Source organism: Semicossyphus pulcher, unplaced genomic scaffold (genome assembly GCF_022749685.1).
Source record: "Semicossyphus pulcher isolate SPU_LCO1_2020_fin unplaced genomic scaffold, fSemPul1.0.p SCAF_23, whole genome shotgun sequence".
Classification (NCBI taxonomy): domain Eukaryota; kingdom Metazoa; phylum Chordata; class Actinopteri; order Labriformes; family Labridae; genus Semicossyphus; species Semicossyphus pulcher.
Window position 1 is genome coordinate 77817 of NW_027211697.1, and position 27743 is coordinate 105559.

The 27743-nt window shown below is 42.7% G+C and overlaps 1 protein-coding gene across 1 annotated transcript in view; it reads right to left on the reverse strand.

Annotated features, from left to right (window-relative positions):
• Positions 1-2118: 2118 nt before the first annotated feature.
• The window catches only part of LOC138602516 (signal transducer and activator of transcription 5B-like), a 46688-nt gene continuing 21063 nt past the window's right edge, over positions 2119-27743 (reverse strand). Inside the window, exons 2-19 of the mRNA XM_069673987.1 lie at positions 15944-16081; positions 14810-14966; positions 13462-13551; positions 12236-12410; positions 11683-11813; positions 11414-11565; positions 10885-11040; positions 8380-8559; positions 7535-7622; positions 7067-7189; positions 6646-6738; positions 5945-6151; positions 5190-5284; positions 4733-4875; positions 3509-3664; positions 3353-3404; positions 2817-2927; positions 2119-2693 (exon numbers count right to left, since the gene is read on the reverse strand). Of these exons, the coding sequence (XP_069530088.1) occupies positions 2570-2693; positions 2817-2927; positions 3353-3404; positions 3509-3664; positions 4733-4875; positions 5190-5284; positions 5945-6151; positions 6646-6738; positions 7067-7189; positions 7535-7622; positions 8380-8559; positions 10885-11040; positions 11414-11565; positions 11683-11813; positions 12236-12410; positions 13462-13551; positions 14810-14966; positions 15944-16071 (2361 nt within the window). The 5' untranslated portion in view covers positions 16072-16081 and the 3' untranslated portion in view covers positions 2119-2569. The remainder of the gene's footprint in view (positions 2694-2816; positions 2928-3352; positions 3405-3508; positions 3665-4732; positions 4876-5189; positions 5285-5944; positions 6152-6645; positions 6739-7066; positions 7190-7534; positions 7623-8379; positions 8560-10884; positions 11041-11413; positions 11566-11682; positions 11814-12235; positions 12411-13461; positions 13552-14809; positions 14967-15943; positions 16082-27743) is intronic.

Consider the following 27743-nt stretch of genomic DNA (forward strand, 5'->3'; position numbering starts at 1 on the left):
ACCAGCTGAGCTGAACCAACGCCCCGGTATATTCCTTTATTGATAATAATTTCACGTCAAGTATTAATGTGGACGTCTTCAGGTGAAGGTTGGAAAGATTTCTGTGCAAAATGAGGAACTTTCTCATCTAGAACCATTGTATTAAATTTCCTTCCATCCAAAGCCATACATTTTTATCACACAAGAGGCAGCGTTTTGTATAATGGTATGTGCAATAGGTTGTTAAATGTTGTACAGAAAATCCCAATTTGCTTGACTTTAGGGTAACTGTGTAAAAGTATGTAAATAATGCAGCAATGTACTGTCATTTTCTCAACATTAGTGCATATAGTCTGTGTTAATTTTCCAGTGTTCCCAATTATAATGTACAAGATGCAGCAACACACTAAACTTTCACTCTGCGCGTTCTTGAATCCAGCTGAGGTTCTGTAGCGCGACTTCTCTCAGTTGGCTGCATCAGGATTAAAGAGATGGTGTGAACTGAACAGAAATAAAATGCATTTTTTTGTATTGACATCAATACCTTCTGCACTTCTACACGTTCAGTTAAAATTATTTATAAAACTTTATTTTCCTATTTTTCAACTCAACAGCTGTTTCTCGGAAAACCTCCAAGAGACAAACCAAAACACAAACATGGTACATACATCGAATAGCACACAGCGCCATCTACACCATCAAAAAATACACAGTCTACAGTGAAACAAAGCGTCAAAATGATGAGAATAATGGTAATGAAGAATCTATCAACGACTGCCCGTGTAGCTTGAGATTTTCAAAAACAGGAAAGATACAAAAAAATGTTGAAAAGATAGATGAGGGAATATGTTTAATACTGTAAAGTCTACTGGGCAAACACAAAAGTACATGATAAACTCTTCTCAGATTTCCAGTTGTTCTTTGCGTTTTTTATCAAGCGGTACTTCTGGTGACACGAGACCCGAACCCTCTGCTCAGACTGAGGAGGTATTTGTATGTAAATCCTCAGCAGGTCATGCATAGGGGTACATTCTTCAACAGGGGAGTGCCAGAGAAACAATAATAAAATAGAATTATTATAGAGAAAATAAATTCATATATTCTGTATACATAGATCTTTTTCTATTTGGCTTTTACATCGGCTAAGCAAAGCGATTCATTCCTGAGGTGCGAGGCTGCTGTTAGCTACTTTCCTTCTATTCAAGTTGTGTGTCTGTGTGTGTGCGTGTACGCATGTGTGTTTTTGTGTGTCAGAGAAGGGATTAGGGTAATAGTCTCAACCTTTTCTATTAAACTAATGTATTTGTTATCTTGTTTGTGTAGTAAAAAGGGGACCCACAATGAAAATAGTTTTGACCACAAACAAAGCCGGACATTGAAACAGAGTGACGTGAATTGCCATTACATCCTTGAGTTCTATATGTGGCCTAGCGGCTGGTAAATCTGTTCAAGCATTTAAAGCCTGCACCTATCTATGTATGCCTTGCAACTTCAGCTGCTGGTGCGCTCAGAGACTTGCACATACAAGTATTACCACAGTCTCATGAGACAAGGGGCAAGTGGACATAAGGGTAGGAAAGTAAGACTGAAGCAGTACTGCTTTGAATATTCAGGCCAGACGTGTGTCACTTCATGCCTCGTGACTTCATCAGGTGACTGGTTTCAAGCATAAAACAGCCACTCAAATTAGCTGGAGTCTTCTCCACAGAGGTTAATAGACATTACACAAAAATATCGTACCTGGGGTGTGAGTATGGTGCAGACATAACAAGAGAACCAATAGTAACACTGACTGTCAGTAGGATAATGCGAGGTAGCACTGATGAGGGGAACAGAGGGACCTGAGAGGACAAGCAGGCAGCGCTGGGTAAATGCTTGGATTTGCATTTCTGTGTACAGACAGAAGACGAATAGCCCTGTGAGAGAGAGGGAGGTGCAGACCCCCCTGCTGTGTTTTAGCTGGTGAACAAATCAGAAGAAATAAATCGTACACTTGCGCACATGTGCTGAGATGGGTGCTGTCAGTTGCAGAGAGCAGAGAGAGCCTCTGCCTTCAGGTTAGTGTATATGGACGTTGAGGAACTGTAACTTTGCAGAGCAGTGAATCAGATAAAGTGAACAGGAGCAAAAGCAAAACTCTTCATTCAAGTTTCTTTTTTTGTCAGAGGACAAGTTCAAAATGTCACTATGAAAATACTGATAAGCCATTTACAAAGAAAAATATAAAATAAGAACTGTTAAAATGACTGCGTACAGTAGAATCTTTTTTAAATCAACGGGAAATGCATGCACAATGTGAATGAACAATACCTTTTGTTTTTCTTAATACTGTAACATTGCATGTTTTGCATTTTACCTACTCTGTTTTACATTCACTTATGGACACAAAGAAAAAGCTATGAGAAGTCACGGACATGCATGCTGTCATGCTGAAAAGAAAAGAAAATCACAACCATTATTAACATTTCACATTATAGCTATCTGAAAAAGAGAGAAATGGGTGGAATTAAACCATGAGAAATGTCAATGTGAGTGGGGCAAGTCAGGAGGCGGGGCATGTTTGCTGCTGTCACGCTCAAAAGTTCAAAGGTCAGGACTGCTGGCCGCCCCACTGGCTCTCTACGGGCCGCCGCAGGAGCTCCTCCACATGCCTCGCCACGTCCATCGTGTCGTCCAGGTCAAAGTCTCCGTCTGCGTCCAACATGGAGTCACTCCTGCCACAGGACATAGAGTGGAGCCAAAACACGCTCAGACAAACCGGCAAGCACATCACCAAGAATGCACACACACAAACACACACAGAGCAGCTCATATGTTCAAAGGACTTAGTGACTTACATAGGTGGGTATATGCCATAAGAATGAGGGTGATTGACAGGTGCTGGGGAGGCGCCTTGATCCATATAGGTTTGATTCCCACTTGCTGGGTCTGGATTGGTTGTAGTAAACCTGTACACACAGACACACAGACAGACACATAAACCCCAGATAAAAGCCTATGAGTCTATGTGCAGCAGTTGCCTAAGCAACTACCCTCAGCGTGTTTTCCAGGCCTCGCTGCATCATTATGGCCATTCTCTGTGCTGCGGGAGAACCAGCCATGGAGACAGGCAGGGAGCGGGTCCTGCTGACTAACAAGCCTAACTCTAATGATGAGTGGGAGACAAGCTCACTCAGGAACCTCTGTCATCCTTAATTGGCCTCCTCCAACTGTATCAGCTAACTAATAGCTGATCTGAATTCAGGCTCCAATATTTGGTGATTAACTCTAAATGTTGCCATGGGAAAAAAAAGCAGGTGGGTGGACGGCATGGAAGAAAGAAAGGACAGACAGAAGAGGAAGAAAGATGAAGACAAGGAAGCTTGGTACTCACTCGGGGACCACTTGTTTGATTTGTGGCTTCACGTAGCCATCCACTGCTTTGGCTTTAAAAGAAACAAGCACATGGAGAGGGAAAGGTTAATGCATGCGTCATACATTAATCAAGACATCAGTAAAAGGCAGAAGAGTCAAAGTGGAGGATTCTTACAAAGTGGCGGGGTGTAATATTTGGAGAAAACCTCATCCTTGGCTCGGTCGGGGTAGAGGAAGAGGAGGTGATTGAGATCGCTGATGCGGTCAGCCAGCGAGCGGATGGAGAAGTCTTTGGTTGTGTAGGGCATGAGGTTCCAAACCATTCTTTCACCTGGAGACACACAGCGCACGCATGTCACACAAGAGTTGCAGTTATAAAGTAAACACAATGATCTAAGTGACAGCTCCGATTGGTCAACCCTTTTTAAGTTAACAAGGCAACATCATCATTTATCTGGAGTTGTATTTCAGAAGTTAAATTTTCACTCACTACAAACTCCTAATGGAAAATATCAGGGTCTGCTCTTGCTCCCCCATTTCTACTAGTCGTTAATAATAACTGTGTCTGTCTCTCATTTGGTGCCAAACATGGAGTGTACACAGTGTTTTTTTTCTCAAAACAGCTGCCTGCTGCGGCATACAATAACAGTATGACATCAGCGAGAGTGAACAAACTCCCCGAGGAGAGCTGCAGATTTGGTTGATAATTCTCTGTAGGTTGATTAATGTAAGTCAACGCTGTCAATATTGGTTGGAGCTGCTTTAAGGTCATGTTTTTCTTTTCCAGCTTTCACTCAGCATGACATCATGGACAGGCAAGGAAAAATACGTCTAGTAGTTGGTTCATCCATTAGGTTAAGTGGTAATTTAATACCTTAGACTTAAAGTAACAATCTCAAAGATTTTCATTTAAATAAATGTCTTTTAAGTCACTATCACCGAATGAGTTAACACAATGGTGACTGAGCCTATGGCCCACTGATGAAAGCCTTTGCATTTGCAGTATATCGTATTTTTATGGCCAGAGAGGGTAGGCAGAGCTAAGTATCTAGGTTTCTTTAAGCATTACGAGGAATCAGTAATCTACTATGGTTGAACAAACAAAGAAAAGTTCGCTGACTACAGATACAACTTCAACAATAAGTGAAAATCCAAAGAAAAAGAAACAAATTCGCAGTCAGATGAAGGCAAACAGTCTACAAAGGAAAGCGAGGAAAAGCAAGAGTTAGACCCATGACAAAGGGGGCCAGCTGTAGCAGCTGATTAAATTGGGAAGAGTGCTTTTAAAGTAATAATAAATGCCAGCGGGAGGCGTTCAAGAGCACAAATATTGATATCTTAAAGTTTGTATCTTTAATAAAAAACATCTTAAAATTTAACACGCAAGTACATTTGTTACCTGCTTTGTTAGGATTTTCTGCCACCCAGGCAATTGTGATCCCTCCGATCTCAGAGTCACTGAAGCGCAGGAGAAAGGTACCGTTGGGTTTGGACATCAGCATGTCCTGAGCCTGCTGCTTGTTCACGAAGCCTAATATGGCTCTAAAAAGGGGAGAAGGGTGTAAAGAGGGGAAAAAAGATGTGCATTCTCTGACCACCTATAGCATTCACTACAGTCCTACTTTACAGGCAAGAGCCGGTCTAGCTCCGCATGTTGCCATGGAACAACCTAAAGTGAACCATTGCCATTGAGTTGTCAAGATTGACTAACTGAGGACAGGAAAACATTTCCATCCACAGAACACGCAGTCCAGCTGTCAAACTGAACAAAAAAAAGGCGCTGTGCTTTTATGTTTCTGTTCTGCCACTTTATCCAGCCGAAGACTGAACTGATAAAACCTCTGAAGCATCCTTACCCGTCGTTCCAGTGTGGTTTGAGATGCTTTTTTGTGAGTTCCATCACACCATCAAACCATTGCCAAAATGTGAAGTTCCTCCCTGGCAAGCTTTCCTGTAAGAAAGAGGTTTTTAGATAAGAACAGAGGACACACATGCAGCCCAGAAACACAGGGAACATCACGTCCTCTTCCTCTTCCTATTTGTGTTTATAATTTAACCAAGTGTGCAGCTGTATGTGTATATGTTTGGGAAAGAGGATAAAAAAAGAATGGGGGATGAAACTGTGTGTGTGTGTGTGTGTGTGGTTTATACAGCAGCCTATAAAGTGGCTGATGCTCCTGTAATCTAATGAGACTGATGGTGTGCGGTGAATGTGAGTGCGCTTGCTGCCATCACCAGCTGCTTTGAGCCAGAAAATGAGGCCTCCAGCCTTTCACTGTGTGGACAAACAGGCACATTAAGATGAAGACCTGGCTAGCAGTGAGGCGCTCTTACTCAAGTCGACTACAGAATAGGGCTGTAGGGACACGGCAAATGGAGCACAAAATATCTCTCTGTATGAATAACCAATAGTAAATGATTCCATGGAGAAGAAGCATGCGGCTCAAACGGCTTCCTGAAAGTGGCCTGTGGGCATTTTAAAGCTGCAAGGAGGATAAAGCGGCACATACATCCATACATTAATTACTGATAATGGCAGATAATCAGCTCTTTATGTAAGCTGCGTTTGTTTTCATAGATAAAGACACAAGGAAAGAGACCCGATGCTGACCCGGTTAAACTGCGACCATGTCATCGTCATGTTTCGGTAGTCGTCAGAGTTGTTGCTGGAGCTGCTGAAGGCCTTTTGAGCAAGGAAGACCAGGTTCTCCTCAGACAGGCCTCGGTTACTCTGCACCTCCGCCTTGTACTTCATGTTGATGGCATCACACAGCTGAGGCCAAAGCACCTTATCTGGCACGAGGAAAGGCACCCGTCCCTGTGGACGCAAGGGGAGACAGCGGAGGATTTTATATGAGCTTTATCGACACGAGCGAGGCTGCAGCAGGATGCAAGATGAAGACGTGGATCAAATGTGCAAACAACGGCACACAAACAATGCGCACAAAGCTGTTTTCAAAGTAGCAGGATTTTCTTATTGCATTATTTGTCTGGACAAACTTAACAGTACACAGAAATCAACTTCATCTTGTATCTTAATATAAAAAAGTTATTTATACACTCTCATTCTTAGGAGGGGCAGCGACTATTGAATTTCATTATGGTTCAAGCTACTGGGTGTTTCCTTGTATTAACAAGAACACCCATTGAAGGGTTCCTGAACTTGCTGTATCCCCTTCTATTGGCTTAAATTGGCAAAATTGATTAAAAAAAAAAAAAGTATATATATATATATAAACCAAAACACTGGAAAAATGATTATGAAAAAAGCTTTATGAATTCAAATTGTATTGTGAACACAGACACACTCACCGGCTCTGCGAAAGCATTGTCCCACAACACAGTTGCGGTGGCATTATTGTCTTGGCTGCCGTGAACTATCACCACTACAGGCAGCGATAACGTCTGAATGCAGGAAGAAGAAAGACCATCAGCAAAACAATGCTGCAACAATAAATGCTGCACACAGTGAAAACACAATCTTCATTGTATTTCTATTGTAATAATGGTAAGAAGAGCTTTTTTCATTAGGGAAGAAGACAGAGGAGGAATGGGAATGAGCTGACGTGGTGCACAGAGCCTCACAGTGTGTGGGAGTGGATCCTCATGTTTTGTGACTTTGGTACAAGAATGAGCAGATTCACGCTATTGTAAGAGTAAGAATGGATAATAACTTGCAGGTCAAGGCTAATTGAGTCTTTTCTTCCAACCTTGTCTTTGTGCGTCCTCTCACCTTCACTTGAAAGACAAGCTCGTTGCCTCCAACACTAAACTGTGACTCGAACAGAATGGTGAACTTCTCTTCTGTGACGGATTCTGCTCCTCGCCTGTCCGACCGCTTGATCCTCTTCAAAGACTACATGAAAGAAGATGACAGGTGTTAGAATGAGGATTTGCTACACATCATGCGTGCATGCATGCATAATTCACTTTGAGTTGGGCTGACATGTAAATAATCCATGGAGGTCTCTGGGGGATGTTGCTTACAATGTGTGATGTAGTGATAGGCTCTCTGGAAGCTGAAGACTGATCATCCAAATCACTGCATTCTTGTTGTGCAGAACATACTGTACTGTAATACTCACACTGCACAGTCCCTAGGCTATAAAACTGGATACTGAAGCGTAGCTCGCATCAGAGCAACAACCGGTATGTCTTTCTGCATCACAGGGTCTCATGGACAATGAGGTACCAAGCTTACCATGTTCCTGAAGTGGGCGCTGAGAGTGCCTGTAGTCTGGTGGTACTCCATCACACAGTTATTGTTGAGTATTTCCCCGCTGCTGTCACTGAAGAGAGAGACAATTAAGGTGTGAGTCAATTAGCGGTAATGTCTAACGTACGGCACTCCAGCTCTGAGAATCACACTCTTCTCTGAACAAATTCAAATGACAGAAGCTGAGTGAAAAACATGCGGCTTTAGGAATGACGTTAATAATCTGTGAAATTATAACCACCACCAGCTTTATCGCCCATACACGAGAAAACACCAAACAGATGTCTCTGGCCTGCGGAGTGGGTTCCATACCAAGTGGTTTGGATGAGAACAAGCTGATGCTGGCCTGGCTGAGTTGTTGATTTGCTCACCCATGTAACCGCTGGCTGCCTGGCTGACCTGCAGTCTTGGAAGGTTTCTATTAGTCAAGAGGAATGTGGACTGAGGTGGTGGAACAGGCTAAATGTGTATTCAGCATCCACACCATAGATTCCTCTGAGGCATTGTTTAAGTTCCAGACATGTCTCTGTGGTGAGGTCTGGAGACACACTAGGCTGGAGTTCATCGTGGGATCCAGTAATCCCTGCACAAAACTAAGAGTCCTAATTATCTAAATGGCGCCGAGGGAGCTCATCCGAGTGTCCCCATCACATTTAATAGGGACCCCAAAAAATGTGTAATCAAGAAAGAGGAACCAAGAGGTTAATGTGTTTCTACAATGTGAGCACTAACGTGTAACGTGTTGAAATATATGATTTGTTAAATTAATCAAAAACAAACCATGTCGTTAAAGTCAGCAAATAGAGGAGGTTTGACATGACTGGACTTACTTCCTGGTGTTCTCGTTCTTCAGCAGGGCTTTGGCTTGCTGCTCACTAATGATGGTGGCTTTGACCTGTGGAGGGTTCATGTGCACGTTCAATTTACCCCCCACCAGGAGGCGCACTGTGGCGGCAAACTTGGTTTGGGTTTTTAGCACTTGTGGAGGCTGTTTCTCAATGATGAAGGTGCTGTGGAGGTAAAAGAGAGTGATAATGAATGACAGAACAAAGCTCTGCTGATTAGGTAGCTCACCTTTCAAAAAGCACATCATACATACAGCAGCAACATGTTACATCAAAACCTAGCTTATATGCTTTGCACCTCATATCTCCTGTGTTTTTTTTCTTCATAATGTAAATCATATGTAAACATATATGTATTTATTCTACTGGCATTAGCATGATTATAAAACAAATCAAATTTACTTTGATGATTTTAAGATGTTAGTTATAGAGGGGGTATTATGCTGTTTCACATTTTAAGACATATATACGTGGGTGAAGATTTAAATCTGTCGGAAAAAGTATGTTGGCGTAATCCCCAAGCAGTCTGCAGGCTGCTGTGAACACCAGGTTTCAGACAGTTTTTTCTACATGCTGCAGCAGGCTTCAGAGACCCAGCCAATCAGAAGAAAGCGGGCTCGTAGGGGCGGGGTTTCCTAAAGGGACAGAGCTGACTGAGTCATTTCAGGCAGAGGCTGTTTGTTTTGAAATGTAGCATAAATTTCAAAATAAAACTGTGTCTCAATTCTGGCTGACTCTAAAGTAAGACTGCAGAAGGCTGCAAACACTGGTTGTGAACATTGCCTGTTTAAACATATATAGGGTATATTATGAGATTTACATGCTTTGAACATTTTGTGTGTTTTGGTGTAAAATAGCTGTTTATTCATGAAGAACTAAACTTCTAAAGACCTACAGATATAATAAGATTTGCAAATGACCTAAAGTGTAAGAATGCAAACTAATGGACGGTCCCAACACTGACTTTCTTCTGACTGTTTTGCTCTGATTCCACATTAGGACAAAGGCTTCTGGGGACTTCAGAGAGGTTGTTCAGACATAACCTGTGTATGTACTGTGCGTGATAGCAGTGCATTACTCTCTGGGATCAGACTTGTCTGAGGCCAACCAGAAATCGCTGCTACAGAAACATGGCCTTCAAAGTGTTATGGGTCCCTGCAGGGACAATCTTCGAGGAGAGTGGCAGAGGATGCTGTCAAAAACTTCAGATCAACCCAGGGCTCAGATTGTAACACATGCAGACAGGTCATACACTTTAACTTTAAAAACTAAAAGTGTTTGAACGTGCAATCTTTTGCCGGAGATTAACATAAAATCCCATTTTTGGGAGCATTTACAGGCAGCATTTTTCAGTAAAGCCATTTAATTTCTTCACAATCAGTGATTAAATCTCTGTGTAGCAGTTCTCATTGTTAGAGTCCTCTTTTCCTTTGCTGAAAAATATTGGCCTTCGCATGCATGAGGCATTCACAAGAAACAAAGAACACCTGTAATCAAGTGCAAATCGATGTCATTAAAACCTCGCTCATGTGCTTTGTATTCCTTTGAACCACACAAGAGCTGTATTAAGTTCCTGATTATATCAACCAAGCTTTTCTTACTGCTGCTGCTTTCATAAGCATTCAACTGTTGAAACGTACGGAATATTTTCTTCAAAAAGATTTCTAGCACATGACAGTGGATTAATTATAAAGACTTATAGTGAGCAACACTAGACTACAATTCTCATCAACTGACTTCATTGTAAGTCATGAGTTTGTTGGGCTGCACTGTAAACAGATACACCAGTTGCTCTTCTTTTCTTGACAAAGCAGCTGCTGTAGGTATTAATCTGCATATGCTGTTACCATGGTAACCGCAGGTGTCCCCAAATCAACTAGCACTGAAAATGAAGACTACAACCTTAACCCCAATCTGTACAAGACTTTATGTAAAGTGAAATGTCCTTATTTTAGCAGAGTTAGTCTTTTATTACTCATGTAGTAAATACTGAAACAAGCGTACTAAAGGACACCCACACATTCTCTACAATACACAGTAGCATGTTAATTAAATAATAAGAGGGATAAACTGAATGCCAGAGTAATTTAATTTAGATAATATCTCTCACTGTGTTGACCAAGAAAGAACTCCTGCAAGCATAAAGGACAACATTGAGTGCAGGACATGGGCGGTGCCTCAATGTACATAACATATGCAACCAATGCACACATACTGATGCTGATATGTCCTTAACAGACGCTACAGTAAGCTTCATTCATGTCCTTAAATCTGCATTTCTAGCCAAGATTATTTCTCGCTGATTGCTTGGCCCCAGGAAGAGCAACTTGCAGCGTTAAGAACTGCGCTGTGGCTGCTTGCAGCATGAGGACTGCTCATTTGAACAATGTCGCACTCCCTCGTGTCCTCAGTAATACGTGTGAAGATATAATAAGGAAAGACATACAAAATAACAGACAGGTAACTGTATCTACAAACACACGTACACACCTGGTGACCAATGCTGAGATGATGTCTGTGATGGTGCTGTTGAGTTCGTTGAGGAGCTCTTCAATAGGTCCGGGGATGGGTAACTGTTGTCTAAGGTGCTCTGCCCTCCGAATCTGCTGCCTGTTTTGCCAGATAGTTTCCGCCAGCTTCTCACACCTGATACACACACACAAACGCACAGGAGTACACACACAAGTAAGAATGAGGCCTGAGCATGGACATGATCAGTAGAATTTATATATAGCTTAAAAAACTAATTTGTGCAGAAGAAGGTTTGACTCCAAAACAACTATGAGATCTTTCACTGAGTAGGGGAACTTTTTCTCCAAAAAGGGAAGAATTCAGCAATTCTGAAAATGACGGAGTCAAAGCCCATAAGCGAGCCGTGCATATGCCTTTTATTATGAGCCAATAAACCTCTGAAATAAACCCAGTGGTGGTAAATTGAAGGCTTGTAAACCGGTGACCCTTTGCCTTGAGTGGGAGTCTAGAGAGCTGTGATCCTGGTGGGAGGTGGAAGAGAACTCACCAGGACTGCAGGATGTCCAGGCCTCCCTCCGGCGGGCCCCCGTTGCCTGCCAGCTGTTGCCGTCTCTTCCACTGGATCAGCTCATCATCCAGAATGATGGTCTGCTGTTTCCTCAGCAGCTGCAGTGTTTTCTGATGCTTCTCTGCAAGGTCCTGCCCCACAACACAAAGGTGGAGTTTGACTTGCAATCTCATATTAGCATAATACAGAAACGAACAAAAGTCACATTATATGTTTGAAGATGGAGTGTGCGCATGTTGATGTCTGACCAGTCTGTATTTCTGTAGTGTGTTGGCCTCTCTGGTCAGCCATGTCTCCACAGTGGCTCTCTTGCTGAGGAGGGCGGGCTCCCGGAGCTGTCGGTCAGCAGGAGGAAGTGTGGCCAGGCTGGTCAGCTGAGCTGAGCAGGGGTGGGGTTGTAGCCATCCAATGGGGGAGGGGCGGGGATGAGTGAGAGAAAAAGGAGGAAAAAAGGGAGAGAGGTAAATATCTCTGACCTGTGCTCCTAGGGATTACATTATCCAGGAAGGAATAATAATTTACTCAGGAGAAGCTCCACTAGCAGAGCGCTCATGTCTTCAGAGCTAGGTGTTGTTTTCTGAATAGTGCAACACCTATGCAAAGGTTACTGGGATAAAGAAGCTCAACTCCAGCCTATTTCAGAGAGCTGTGAAATGTATGTAGAGTATGTGATATTTTCTTCTTCACATTTTGATATTTCGATTCTGAGCTAACTTTCTGTCTACGATCAGTCTCATCAGTCTAAATCTTCCTGCATTATTTCCGAGCAGCAGTGACGAGATGCAGGCTCTCTGGGCTCACCCTGGATGCGGAGGCTCTCCTGGTACTGGATGATGAAGTACTCCTGGTTGTGTTGGAGCTTGCGCAACTCATTCTCAGTGTCCAGGGTCAGCAGGCGAAGCTCCTCAAAAGCCTGGTTGATCTGTTGGTATTTCTGAGACATGCTGTCCATCATCCCGCCCACCGGAGAGTTGGACTGTCAGTAACAAAGTGACATTCAGAGACAGGCGCACTCAGAGAGGCAGAGGCAGAGGAATGGCGGGTTTGGAAACAGTAATGGGTTTATTTTCTCACTGGATGGAGCACGGCCTGTATATTGTCTGTCACTGGATTGTTTATGATAGTTGTTAAGGGAAATTGCTGGCCACTCGTGAGTCAAGAACTGAGCTACCAGTGATATGCACAGGGGGGGATGGAAGTGAGTTACAAATCGGATACAAAGGCCCCTACAAAGTCCCCAGTGAGCATCAGCCACAAGGCATCACTCCAAATAGAGAGAAATAAATGCATTTGCTTATCATACTGACGCAGACTGTGTGCTCATTTAAAGGTCTGATAGAGAGCCCTATGGTGCCTAAAGGTTCAGACTTAACACGGTGAAATTCAATCATCCCAAATACGCATTCCACTAATAGAAAAGGCATGTTATGACTGAAAATCAATTCACCCCAGGAGTTGCTGAGAGTCACATGTTCTTTACGCACTGCTGGCTTTATGCTTTTAAAACTTGGCGCCTGTTATAAGCCGTGAAAGATCTGACTTCCACATTCGACCTCCCTTCATGTTGCAGTGTTGCAGTGTTGCAATAAGAAAGGCTTACTTTTATAAGTGAACTATGCAACATTATTGAGCTGATATGACACACAGGTATCACATTTATTATACGGCAAGGAAATCTGCAGACTTCTAGGTGTGAAGATAAAGAGAGCAGTTAGCAAATAACTCCCTGAATCAGTCAACATCATGTAGTTGTGCTTCTGCAGAGGTGCGAACAAACAAAGTAAAAAAAATGTATTTTTCAGGTACTTTACCTCTTTTACGGGCTCGTTACTTTGGCTTTAATGCATTTTAGGGGATTTTTTAAGTTGTAATGATTTAAGATTTATAGTCTCCCAGAGATCACATCAGGTTTGCCACAGGTTTGACTGCGCAAGCTAATATACAGTGGGGACGTCTGTGTGTAGACAGAAAAAGCACAAGTCTGTATGCAGGTTTAAGCTCACCCTTGTTTTTACAAGCCTACTCACATTGGTGGCTTCTCTGACGAGCCTCTGCTCCGTGTAGAGGATGTGTTTGATGCATCGGACCAGCTCCAGAGGACAGCGGTCATACGTGCTCTGAAAGACAAGGAGCACATGTGCTTTGTTAAGGCTTGTTAGCTCCTGACGAGCGGAGCGGCCGCTGCACACAGGACTCAGCAATTAAGTCTCCTCAAGGAGGCTCGGTAAGTTCTGGAGCCAACCCCGCAGACACACTGAAAACCATTAGACGAGCCTAATGAGAGCCATCGCTGAAGCATGGCACACTCGTTGGCATACACACACACTGTTGCACACACACACACACACACACACACACACACTAAGGTTGAGTGGTTTTTGTGTTACAGTACTATTTTTTTGACTCAGAATTTAGACAAACAACAAAGGGGGTTTCACTTTTAGTTTAAAGAATCAGTTGGTGATATTCTTGTTGTTGTTTCCTGCTTGAATTGTTTTCACCCCATTAAGACAAGAAAACAGGCACAGGGCATCAGCAGCATTACTTGTGTTGTTCTGACTTCTGAAGGAAAAAAAGAATCTCTAAAAAACAGAAAGGTAGTATAAGGAGGACACGTTTTATATATCACATCAATAAAAGGTTCCCCTTAAAAGCACAGACGGGAAAACAAAGTGGCAGGAATTTGGAACTGCAGTCAGATCTTCCCCTGCTTCTCTTCTCGCTTCTCGTTTCAGCGAGGGGAGAAGAGAAACAGAGGAGCACATCTGTGCGCAGAGAGCTCCATCATAAATAGCAGCGCTGGCTGGTTACCAAGGCCCCTCACTCATGCCCCCTCCTGTTTTCCTTAAAGTGGATACAAACTGTGCTTAAACATTTTGTGCACTGTGTGCTATACCAAGGGAGGCAATTGAGTTGAATCAATGACCTGCTTATTATTCCCACATTGTAAATAATTTGAGTGTGAGTGTTTGATGAACAAGGCTACTGTCTGAGCAGGTGGAATCCAGAGGTTTATGATCTTGTTTTCCTCCTGAGTAGTTTTTGTTGTGTCTGATAAAATGAAAACTTCATGCTCCAGAGTCTTCTTCGTTCTTTTGTATTAAAGACAGTTCTAATAAAAAGGAAATAAAGGTCTACTTTACTGAGAGAGTGAAAACAGCTGAAACCCACAATTGGACTACATATACTGCCTTTGATCTTGCTGTGCTCTCAAAAATTGGATGATGCATTGCTCCCTCTTTCAAACCCAAAGCCAAAAAGTCTCTCAATTACACAGGCTGTATTCAGGCATTATCCGCTGCAGGACATGCGCAGGAAAATAAAAGCTACTGTATATCCTAAAGGTATCCAGTGCTGTGCTGTAGCCTTACGCACCTTGAGCTGGCTGGCGTAGTGTCCCAGTTTGATTTTCAGTAAGAAGCCATCTTCTCCCACTTGGTGCTCAGCCTTGTTCTGCAGCTCCTGGATCAGACTGTCGAGCAGGCGCTTGGCTTTGAACTCCTCCTGTGGGTTCTCCAAGTCTATGGCATCCCTAACAACACACACAAAAACGAAGACACATGCATAAATAATAACATTTACATCGAGTTTGTCTCACTGCTTGACTGTGTAACTATGGTCAGTATGGGGAACAGGGGCTTTATTTTATATATTGAAAATACTTAAAACAATGGGCAGGTTTAGCTCAGCGGTTAAATTGGCAGCCCATGAACAGAGGTCACAGTCCCCGATGCGGCGGCCCTAGGTTCGTCTCCCACCCTCAGCCTGTTGCATTCTCTCTTCCCATGTTTCCAACATTATCCACGGTCTTCTCTCTCAATAAAGGCAAAAAATATAATATTTAAAAAAAGGAAAGAAAATACTTAAAACATTACATTGACATTAAAAAGGAGAAGTCCCACTATAGTCAGTAGGAGGGACGTAATAACAGAGAACATCTTCCTCCTACCGTGACTGTCAGTAGACCCCTCTTGCAGCAGCAGAACTAACAGGTATGCGAGTGGTAGAGCGAGGGGAGATTGATGAAAGAATAAAATAAGACCAGATGTGACAAAATTCCCTCTAGGTGTTGCTGAGATATCGCATCTACAACAAATGGGGCCGAAATAATCGCAAGAAAAGAACTTTACCAGGACATTTTGCAGCCACTGTAAAGTTGACCTTTGACCTTTTGGGTATAAAAAGTAAAAAATGTTATCCCATTAGACATCTGCATGAATTGGTGACTTAATAAGTGAATGTAGTCGACGTGCCAAATCTGTATACAGATATTAAGTTCATAATGATCGGACGCTGGAGGGAGAGAGGGGTGATTTTATGTCGGACAACCCAAACACGTATTGCAGCCGCTGAGGCGTAGAAAGAAACAAGACATAAGCAACAGTCCAAATGTGCTCGCATAGAAAAACAAACACACAAATCAAACATTTGTGCAGCATACATGTGCACACAAGTGTACACACATTCAAAAACAAACATGTACACTGCTGGTGCTATAGAGCGACTCACCAGAGCTGGCCCTCGATCCACTGGGACAGATAATGTCGCACTTCGATGGGGAAGTGCTGCCCGTACAGAGACTGCATCTGGTGGAGAGCATCTCCCTGGAGCTGCTGGGCCTGGATCCACACTGCCATCTTCAACACCCTGAGGTCAGAAAAGGTCATTAAGTTGCATTAGCAGCCATTATCATTGTGACAGCATGCCTGAAGGAAACATGCTCCTGTTTTGCACAATCCCTGACCTAAGGTGGAGTGTGTTATGTTGTATTTGTCTTTCCTTTTACCTTCTCCTCTATATTGATTTTTGTGCTGTGTGTGCTCTGAAGCAGACTGTGCTGCCATCTTGACCAGGACTCCATAGATGAAGAGATCTTTTATCTCAATAGGACCTTCCCGGCTAAATAAAGATAAATAAAATAGAATAAAACAAATTGAAACTCTCTGACACGTCAGCTCTTATAGTATAGATTTGGTGGAGCGGGCCTCCAACGACGGGCGACAGATGTTCCTGGTTTCCCTCTACAACTGCAGCTCTGAGCCATGGTGGCTGAGCCAGTCGTGTGTCTTGACTCTGAACATGTTATAGGCTTGAACACGCTCCTCTGCTGAGCCAACAGCTCAACATTGAGGGTCACTGCCGCTTGTTTCCAGTCAACACACCCACTCACTTTTCTCAAAAGTGGCACAGTCACTGTCAGTAAAAGACTGAGCGTTATGAGTACGCGGGAAGTTTGCGGTGCTTGTATGTGTGAATGCGTATGGTTGTGTGCGTGTGTGTTTATTGGTAGACGCTTGTGGTGTCAGTGGCTCTGCTCGTGTGCATCTTTTGTGCATCAGTGTATACGTAATTGAAAGCAACAGCAACATTAACAGTGCAAAAATAAGCAGAAAAGAAAGTTGGTCTTCTATTCATCACTTTCGCTTTCTTTCTATTGAGCTCATCTTCTTCATCATACAGGCATCGTACGACATTCACAGGACCAACGACACACTTTTCACGCTCCCACTGCTAAAGTTAGAGAAAGGTTTCTTTGACTTTTTATATAGAAAGTGTTTCAAATTCGACCGGATCAGGATCAGTCAGGATCCCATGACTTGCCAAAAGTTCACTTATCTGTCTAGTGACGCAAGGAACCTGTTAGATAATAAATGCATTCAAAGAAAAACTGAAAAACTTTGCAGATACGTCTCCTCTCATCTGATCACCAGGCATACGTGTGTCATGGCATGATACCTCTGCTACATGCGTGCATGTTCATCTACTTGTGCGTCTAGGTGAGACGGGATGGGACAGATTATTCCAATCCTTATGGTATTTGCGTCTACTGACACTAATCCTGTCAGCCTATGCTAATGCTCCTGCACTCATATCGCCCTGAATGTGTCCTGAACTTCAACCTTTGACTTTGCAGCTTGTTCGTATCCATGGGGGACTTCAGACAAGCGCACAGAGTGAAGAAAGCAGGATCATGTTTGCAGCAGTGATAGTAAAGTGTCTTTATGAGCGTCTAAAAATAGTTTGAATCCATAAATCCTGACATATTTCTTCAGTGTGCTTAAACTTACAGTTTCAACACTTGGGAGATAATTTCAATGACTTCAAAAAGTCACAATTAAAGATTGTGTTTGCACCTATCAAAGCTTACAAAGACAGTTATTCTTAATTTCTTCTGCTACCTGAAATAATCTGTTAATTTTTTTTTAGTGTGTTTATGAAGGCAAATACAAAGACACATTCACAGCAGATTCTTCAAAGACAATTAAATCGTCTTCAAACGAGCGCCTTGCACACGCTTTTATCTCTGAGAGCATCAGCAGCGAGCATCAACACTCGTACTATCAGCTGATTGGAGGAGGAGCCGAACAGGAAGAGACCTTTTCTACAATCCGTTTCTGTGACACCTATTGTGGGTGCAGGACTGTGTTTCTGTGCCATCCTGCATTACACCGTCATGCAGTAAGGTGCACAGAACAGTGTGTTTGTTGTGCAGCCAAAAGAAAGTGGGACACACTGCTGCTGACTAGTCTGTCTCTTTAATAAATATTTAAGGTGTTTGACCACCATTAGCACCTCCTCTCTCACCTCCAGCAGAAGTATGAGGTGCCTCCCTGAAATTGTTTTACTCAGACTAACCACAACATCCAAATGACCTGCCATGAACCTGAGACGCTCCTCTCTTTACAAGAAAGTGTAAACGCAGCAACATTTAACCACCAGCTTCACTACAGATTAAAAAAAAACTCCAGCTTACCTCTTGCCTTTAGCTTTGTGTTACCATGTAACAGCAGGAAACTCTAAAGAGGAGCACCACAAACCTGAGACAGGCAGAGAGCGAAACAGAGAGAGGGAGAGAGAGAGAGAAAGCAAAAAGAGGAAGTGAGTCAACCTTGGGTGCTTCTGAGGAAGCTCTCTCATTTTTCACAGACATGGCATTAACTGAGAGCTGAGAGGGTGAAAGGGAAAGTCCACTGAACAGATTTTACATTATTCCAGTTGTCTAGGACACGTCAACATAATAACTATAAATGTATTGAATTTCCCAAAGGGAGGAGAGCACGCAGACAAAGCTGTTTCACAGATGATTTGAATGGAGCTTGAAACTAATTAAAAAGACATTTGTTGGTGAATGTTAACACAAACAGAGAGTAAGAGATGTTGCCAGTAAGCAGAACAGCTTGAACAAATATTTTCCAGCCTTTATGCAATATTAGAAAACTACTATTTATCACAACTTCCCTGTAATACCTTGCACTGACAGTTCTGTTGGCTAACCCTAACCCTAACCCATTGATCTCAAACATGGTGAGAAAGCAGGTCCAACCAATGGGGCAAGAAACACTGACAGATGATCAGACAGGATGATCATAACACGTCAAACACTACAGCCCAATAAGCTACTGTTTAATTCAGATGAGAAATAAACAGCACCGCTTTATTGGCCGCTAAACCTGCGCAATTGGGACAGTTAGAAGCAGCCGAATTCTCAACACACCCACAAAAGGTAGAAATTGCTCTGTTATGGTTTGCATAAATCATCCATTGTGCATATATTCAGGGCAAACTTGCCCCTTGCTATGTAAATGAGCCTTATCTGTAAGACCTGCTCTCTCTTGCTGGCTGAGAATCTGGTATCACATCTGTCGAGTCTGGGCTTCGCAATAAACTGGAAATAAAACCTTCCAGCTCATCACTTATCTGTGGATTAAATTAGACGACTACTGCTGGTATTTACAGTTTTTCTCTGCAGTCATGGAAGAACACATTTCACTCAGACTTTATGAATATGCTCTAGAATATCTTTAGAGCAAATTCTTGATGAAGCAGACCTTGAGACGTGGCAGATAGTGGTGGTAAGGGATGAGCAATCCCTTCTTTATGAGTTCACCTATGATGGTAAATGATGATGATGGTCTGCCTTTAATTCATTTAATAATTAATTCCTCTGTGACCAATCATTCTGAATGATTCTTTTGTTGCATGATAGTTTTCTCCAGCGAAAAGTCAAGATAGATACCACTTCAGACAACGTCAGCTGGGGCGGGGACTATAACTTCAAATAAATATAAGAAAAGAAAAGAAACATCAGGGAAGTTTTACCCGACTTCTGAGGGCCGCTCCTCATCTTTTGCTTGAGGCTGGCAGCATGAAACTACATTAGCAACCAGCTAAAGACACCTGAATCTCCGACTGAACCATTGTTTATCACATCGCATTATATGTAAAGTTGACTGCTGGTGTGACATGGGAGAGAAATGCATAAAGACTACCCCTGGTTCTGCTGCACTGATTTCTCTTTTTAATGTCAGTGTAAACAATCTCACGCCACAGTCCATCCAGATCATAAAACACTGGTTTCACACTTAAAGCTGCAGTAGGTAAGATGGAGAAGAGAGCGGACTTTACTTCAGAATTTGAAAGATTGCAACCTTCAGGTCCCTCCCCCTCTGTCTCCGCGGTGCTTCAGTCCTGCCTCCCGCAGAGGAGGCTGTCATGCACGTGCAGGCTAGTAACCATGGCAACTGAAAAAGCCAGGTATACAACATGGCGGACAACACTATCGAAGCAGATACACATCAAACCAGCGGAAATCAGTGTTTTTGCTGTTAACGGTAATCTACAGCTAATTCTATTTAGCAAAACCACCAGCACTTAATTTGCAAACAGAATCTGTGGAAAAAACAGCGCCAACTAAGCAGTAACACACTGATGTTGAGAACATTTAGCTGTGAGAGCACAGACACACGGAACTATCAGGAGAAACTCCGAAACGGTAACACTGCCTGGACACGTCACAAAGACGTTTTCAGCCACTCCGCCATGATACAACGCTGAACAGTAGCCGCATTGTGAACAAGCTAGCGTTAGCCCTACTGGAACATCACAGTAACCGCAGACATATTAGCAATGTGGAGACATTTCTTTTAAAACAAACACAACAGAAATTAAGCTGGGTTAATTACACTGACGCCGCGCACACTGAAGAAATTGAGGTTGACCGTGTGAGCATGCACGGAGTAGTGGTGCTGCGCAGCGTGTGATTGACAGCAGCCTGAGAGACTGCTCGGCTCTGATTGGTTGTTGTGGTCAGGGGGTGGTGGATTCTCGCAAATGCCATTAGGAGCAGTAGGAGGAGCCAGGGGAACATGATTTTTTTCACAGATTGTCTCTCTTATGTACTACTGCATGGATAAAGTGACAGTTTGAGCAAATATGAAAAAAACTTAGTTTTAATAATGTGACCTACTGAACCTTTAAACTGTGTGCTTCTTTCACATTACTTTGACCGACCTATAAGTCTTTTTTTATCCAAGAAAAACTATATCGCTCTTTGTATCTATTAACAGGAATTTCCCGTGAAAACACAGCTACATATAAGCATACTTTAAAGTTAAGAAAAAAAAATTGTTTGATATTAATGTTCTTGTTTGCAGCCATGCTTGTTTTCAGGAGAGAGCGTGAGTTTGGTCTGAAAGTGTCATGGCAGCTGTGTGAAAGTTTGATCTACAGCCTGACAGAAAGCCATGGCTGCCAGCTCTGAAGTCGGGTTTATCGTGTGAGGCATCTCTCATTCCTGGTTGGACACTGAAGAGGCAGAACAGCCGGAACCCACATGCCGGCAGGAGTCTCCAGACAAATATGCGAGCATCTTTATTTTACTGTCTTGGTCTGTCTTCTTTGGCTCCGTTCTTCATGTTTGTTCGATTTAACTCTCTCATTACCAAAAAGATCTCTAGTTCAGACTGACTAGCGTTTTAATCTAAATGTCGCACCTTAAATTTGTCAATGTCCTGTGTGGAAAAGTAGCCCACATGTCATGTGACTGACCTTTGACCGCGTCAGCAGGCCGACATGCTCTGCTAACAGTGTGCCACCATCCACCAGGTGACACCCGCATCAACTCATCGCAAACCAAAATACAGCAGCTCCTCATGGTGTTATGAGTCTAATCAACAAATAAGTCTCGCTATTGAAAGTGGCTACAAAACCATCCCTTCAATGATTGATACGCTGTTGTGTTGACTCAGTAGTGATTGTAAGACTTGTTGAATCTCTAAGAGCCAAAAGTGCAGTTTAACACTCACTGGAGATGTTTGCTAAAGCACAGATCACAGATGTTTCTTGTAGTTCAAGAAGTGCTTTGCATTATTACTCACAAGTGTGTTTTTCTTCCTGATACTGAAACTGCAAGCTCTGCTGGCTCCGCTTGTGGAAAGACACTCATGCTCTCCGAGAGGAGAAGCCTCATGACTCCTCACACAGGAGGTTATTAGGTCAGCTGAACAACTCAAACGTCTGAAGACAAGGATGGGCAAATTAACTGTCCAATATAGTGTAATCAAATACAATAATTTTTCAGACCTTTGTTTAAGGTGCTCCCTCCATATTATCATCCCCCTTTATTCCACCCACATGCAACTTCCCTTGACTGATGATCTCTGAAGGGTGAGCCAAGGTTTTCACCTTGGCAAACCCTTCAAAGTTCATCACTCATCGTGCTTTTATTTTTATTGCCATTCTTTTCCAACAGTGGGAGAAAGACCGTGGCTCTATCTCCAAAGCCATCTCACACATACTTCTCGTGTTGTCCGACTTCATTTTGTCCGACTACATTTTCCCTGTCTCTTTTTCTCTCCCCCTAACGCACACTCTTAAGCGAAATGCTGCGGCAAATCCATTTCAACGCCATGGAAACACCAGACGGAGAAGTCTTAAATGAATGAATCAAATCTGGCTTCCAGAGTTTGATTCTGACCACACACATCTTTTGACAGAGAGCAAAATCCGTCTTCTCCCTCAAAGAAAACACTAGCTTTGCCTCCGTGCAGAATCGGGTTACAGAATGAGTCTTACCTAACACTACACAATTGCTAAAAAAAAAACACACCGAAGCCCGTTTGTACAGAGCTCTCCATACCAGCCCAGAGAGGGTGAAGGTCAGTGAGGTTTAATTCATTCATGCTTTGTGTTTTCTGATTATCTGTCTATCCCTCAGGTGCTTGCTCTTTCATTCAGCTCTTACACTGTGCTATGCAGAGTAAGCTAAAAACCTGCACTTGTGTTACAGGGAAGCAAATCTTATTGTTCATCAGTAAAGGAAGTAACATGACGTGAAGGTCAGTGTTAGTCTGCCTGTCTCTCTCTTAGAATGTGTAACCAAAATAAGCAACTCAACTTCCTTCTCGAGCGGTTAACTGCTCTAGCTGTTGCTCTTGAAACCTCAAAAATGCACATTTCACAATCACTGGGAATTGTTTTTAAAGAGACGGCGCTCTGAAACGCCATTCAACACTTGTTGCCTCTGATCATGCGAAGCGTAAGTCCGGCCGGACATATTTTCGAGGACTGCGACACAGATTTACTGCATCCTTCAAAACAGCACATATATCATGTATCAGCGCCGATCACAGCATCTGGGAATACCCATCAGGTCCGGCAGCAAATAGAACCCAAAACAGAGGAAAAACTTCAAAGCGTGTCGAAGTCAATCAATGGAGAGCGGAGAAAACTCCCTCTTACTCTATATTAGGACATCTCAACCAAAAGGAATAACATGTTTTTTAGCCAAGCCCTCACTGGTTTGTTCTGCCAAAGACTCTCAGTACACCATGAGCTTGTAAACAGGGAGAGGTTCTGAGTAAGTGTGCCGAACAACTAAAGCAGCAGACATCCTCCTCTCCCCTCGATCATCTCCCTTGAGGAGACAGCGCACAATATATCACAACTCCAGCCATCCAATCATTAGGAATAACACAACTATTCATCGCTATGGGCTCTGAATCATCATCAACATCTTTGTTGTTCTCAATTAGCCATCAATGATCAAAGCTCAGCATTAGCACGTGTGTTTGAAAGCCCAGCTGAGGATTCTTATGTTATACCCCCAGGCATTCAGCTGGTTCTGACATGAACAAAGAGAAATGTTACACAAACTCCTGTCACCCACTGCTTCCTCTGAGGAAAAACTGTCATTCATCAGCGTAAGCACTTCCTGTTAAAACTGAAGTGCCACCCACCATTCACAGCAATGTCACTACGCCTTCTGTACACCATAGCTCTGAACACCAGAACCGAAAGGGCACACACGAACATGCCTCATGACCCTGCAGCTGGTTTCATGATGTTTTACTGAATATTAACTCACTTAACATTACTGGCTACGACTCCAAAAGCATTAGCAGGTTTTAATTTTATTAACTGAGGAATCCTTGTGCCTTTTTTTATTTGAGTGCAGCACTTTAAAGCACAAACTGTCACCTTGATGAGTTTGATACAATAGCTTGTAAATATGATGTGGTTCAAGCTGGTTGTAAGATCGTGGGTGTTGAACTTCCTAACAGCATGCGGTTGAGCAGTCCACAAGAATCGGTGCTTTCAATTTCGTTTCCTTTGACAGAAATTTACCCCGAGTCTTTGCAAGCGGATTTTAAGTCTGTACTGGTGAGAAGTGAAACAAAAGCGTGTCTTAAAAATTTAAACAACCACATTTCACTAAGTGGGTGCAGGGTTAGTTTTCATAGAGTTGAAGGAGTCTTTTCTAGTTGGCAGTAAGGAGTTTAAATCATACATCTTATGTATGACTGGAAAGGGACAAAAAAGCAGAGCAGTAGGAGACCGAAACAGCAGTCGGATTAAAAAGAAAAAGTAGCCAGTAAAAGTACAGTGTGCCATAAAAGAGCATTATTTCAAAATCCAGTCCCAGGTTTCATCAGCCAAAGTTCACTCACCTACAGCTCTCTGCAGAGTAAACTGCCCCTGTCGACCTCCTCTGTTCATTCACCATTTCACCCACATTTGTTCTTTTGCCTCTTTTTTAAACGGATTGCATGATTTATGAGTAAGTCATGATCTCAATCTCAGTCTGCAGCTTTTCAGCGCACTTTACTCAATCTTATGTTCAAGAGTTTCAGGAGTTCAACCTATGCATGTTGGTTTATAAATGTTGGTGTGTGTGTGTGTGTGTGTGTGGAAACAAGGCAGTCAAGCTTACGTCAGAGCCTTGGTGGTAAAAAGTCAGTGTAAATGTTGAGTATACATGACATGATATAACGATAAAGCTAGCAATAACACATAAAATATGGTGGAGTTACCTGCAAGTCTCCTCGTCTCCTCAAACATTTGTGCTGATATAACTTACATATAAAGGAACATATTTTCCCTTTCACATGTAATAATCATTTTTTATTGCCAGTGTGTGAAGGGATAGTAGAGGAACTGCAAAATTGAGACCTTCCCTTACTTCCTCCATTGCCTATGTAAAGCATTCAGGCCGGTTTACCAGCAAAAAGAAGAGGATGTGATGTATATGCACGCTCTCCTCGCCCCACTGCCTGGAGCTCATTCTCTGCCCCTACAGTCAACAGTGTGCAACCCGAGACAACTCAAGCTGTGAAATGGAGACGGATAATGCCAACAAACGACCGGCACCCACAACAACACTAACACAAAATACACGAGAGAATAAAAAACAAAAAAAAGTTTTATCTAGTGAAGCTCGTCTGGCCAAACAGGAATGTGATTGACGTCAGGGGGAAACTATAGTCAAAATCGTCAGGGCATGCGAATCATGGAGAGACCTTCGTTTGCTTTTGGGGATCAAAACAGACCCAGAACTGGCTTTCTTGCTATTGGACAGGTGAGCTGACATTGCCACAAAGCATGTGAAAAACACTGCATATCATTGTGATAATGTGGTTTTAGCTGGCCAATGCTCGCTCTTGCTTGTGATGATTTGCTGCTTCGCCCCTGAAATTTGCCGTTTGGTTATGAAGCACAATTGCAGAGTCATGCAGTGTATTTACTTTGGAGCTAGTTGGCTAACCTTAGCATGCTCGCTAATGTTATGTCTACCAAAATACTATCCGAGTGAGTAAATCAGTTATCTAGCTTGACAAATAACTTCGCCAGCTAACATGACAAACGGTGTTGATTTTGGCCAACAATAAATAATGTTGCAGAACAAAGCAAACGTTTATAACCGATTGTTTTCTATTAGCCAATATCGTTGCATTATCTGCTCAGGCTAAGGTTAGCCAGCCAGCTGTAAACTGGCAACAAGCTACCGTTAGCAAACGCAAACGATTTGCCAGTTAGCCAACGTAGCAAAATACCATCGAGTGGATAACATCAGCGCATGCAAGAAGGTTGACTGCAGTTTACGCAACGTCATTTTCGTCATTTGAGCGTACATATAAAGTAACAAATTATTTATTATTGTTATTCCTAATTTATGTGGAAGCCAAACAAATTTGATGTCTGGAGCTTAAAAACATTGTGATTGGTCCACAAAATCACTGATCAGGGCCCCTTGGTAACATGGGAGCTGAATACTTTATTTTGAAAGGCAGTTTGCAAAGAAAATATATTTGACTCTTGATGCCACCCTCTGAGAAGAAGTAGACAGCAGAGGGGAGACTGTGTTAAATATCATATTACCTAATGTGTGTAGGTAAATAAGGAAGGTCTAAAATAAACAGCTGGCTCTGCCCTCTCTCCTGTCCTCCTGCTCTACATATTGTCCTCCTTCCATAACAGCTGCTCCATGACAGAGGCCATGCGTTATCACGCCCACCCCGAGCCAGCATTTATAAATAACTGCTCAGAGTAAAACTGCTGAGTGTAAAATTAAGCCCATAACTTACTTTCTATGGATGTACAGTGTGCATGGTTGCATGCATTTCCACAGCAACTGAGGCTCATTCAGGGATATTTTTAAAATGAGAGCACCTTTTTAGGCTTGTCAAACATGCCAGGTACAAAATACACAAACCTCAAGGGTGACAAATTAAAGAGGGCAATGTTGAATAGTTCAACAGAAGAACTGTCTATGAAAAGATGAAGGAGGGTGTTGGGGTCAAAGGTCAGGGCAGTAACATGGGTTTCATTGACAAAACTTTGCCCTAGAGTGCAAAGCAGCAGCCGGGACACAACACATTATCACAGCCAGGCCAAACATCCTCATTACATCAGCAGCACAGATCTGGCTGCTGATTGCTCTTCTGCATGCAAACACTACGGTCCGGCCAATGTACAGCTTGTCAACTCATCAACTTTTTCAGCAAACACTCAGTCATTCCAAGAATCATCTCCAGACTCAAATATGTGAGCATTTCAACTCCACATTCAGGACAACTTTCCCAAGGAATTAAGGAGTATGACCAAACAAATGACTGTTGATTCATGTTGAACATGCAAAAATCCAATAAAGAAAGAAGAGGAGGAAGTTGTGGGAGACTTGTTGTCACAGAGGAGCGCATGACAAGCCAATATACCAGCAAGTCAAAGGGAGGGACAGGCGACTACAAGAGCTTCTTTGTGCAGTCCGACCTGCCCTGAGGTCCTGTAGCCAAGCTCCAAACCACATCCCATCACACTGTCAACATGAGGAAGACCACTTATAAGCTCGGTGATGTGCTCATTTGTGCTTGCGCGAATGTGGAAACGCTTTAATTAAATATGTCTGAATTAACACTAAAGAACGGAACACATTTGACGGGTAAATCACATTCTGAGTTAAAGATGTCTGCCCTGCAGGCCTCTCCTCTCACCCACAGTGTCAGGTCCTGTTGTTTTAGCTCCATGAAGGCTAAACAAGCACCAGAGTGGAATATGGCTGCCACCTTCTAATCATCACTTTAGCAAGACGCGCTAATAATTTGAGTCACTGGCATGCAAACCAAAATTAACCAAGACTTTGTTGACGGGCATCGAAAATCAGTCAAAATGTGCACCACTGTGAAGCAGTTAGAGATTAATTGTTTGCTTTTGTGCGTCTTTCTGTATGTGTGTGGCCATATTAGCTACAGCTTGTTAGCTATGGCGCTCATGATTTTCTCTGCTGTTAAAAAAAGCTAAATGTGACGCACTTGAAGGGCGACTGAGTCATTGTTTACAAAGACAAAATCGCCCCACAGAAAAGCTGTTAAAAGGACATGAATGCTTAAGAATTTCTGAATGTGAGAAACAAAAATGTGGTGATAGAAAGTTACTGTCAGCTAAACTTGAGGAGCCTTGGTACTATTTAAAGTAATTCTCAGAAATTAAGGAAATCTCTCACTTAAGAAATTAGATGGAGGAGGAGCATAGTGTTATAAAAGTTAATTATATCACACACACACACACACACAATCACCACTCTATGGAACAGTACAGATTTATGATGATGACATAAATGGAGAGTGCATTGATAGGTTTTTAATTTAAGTCAACCACTGAATGCTCAAGGCCAGATGGAAAAAATGTATGATTAAGCACACACACGCACACACACACACACACACACACACACACACACACACACACACACACA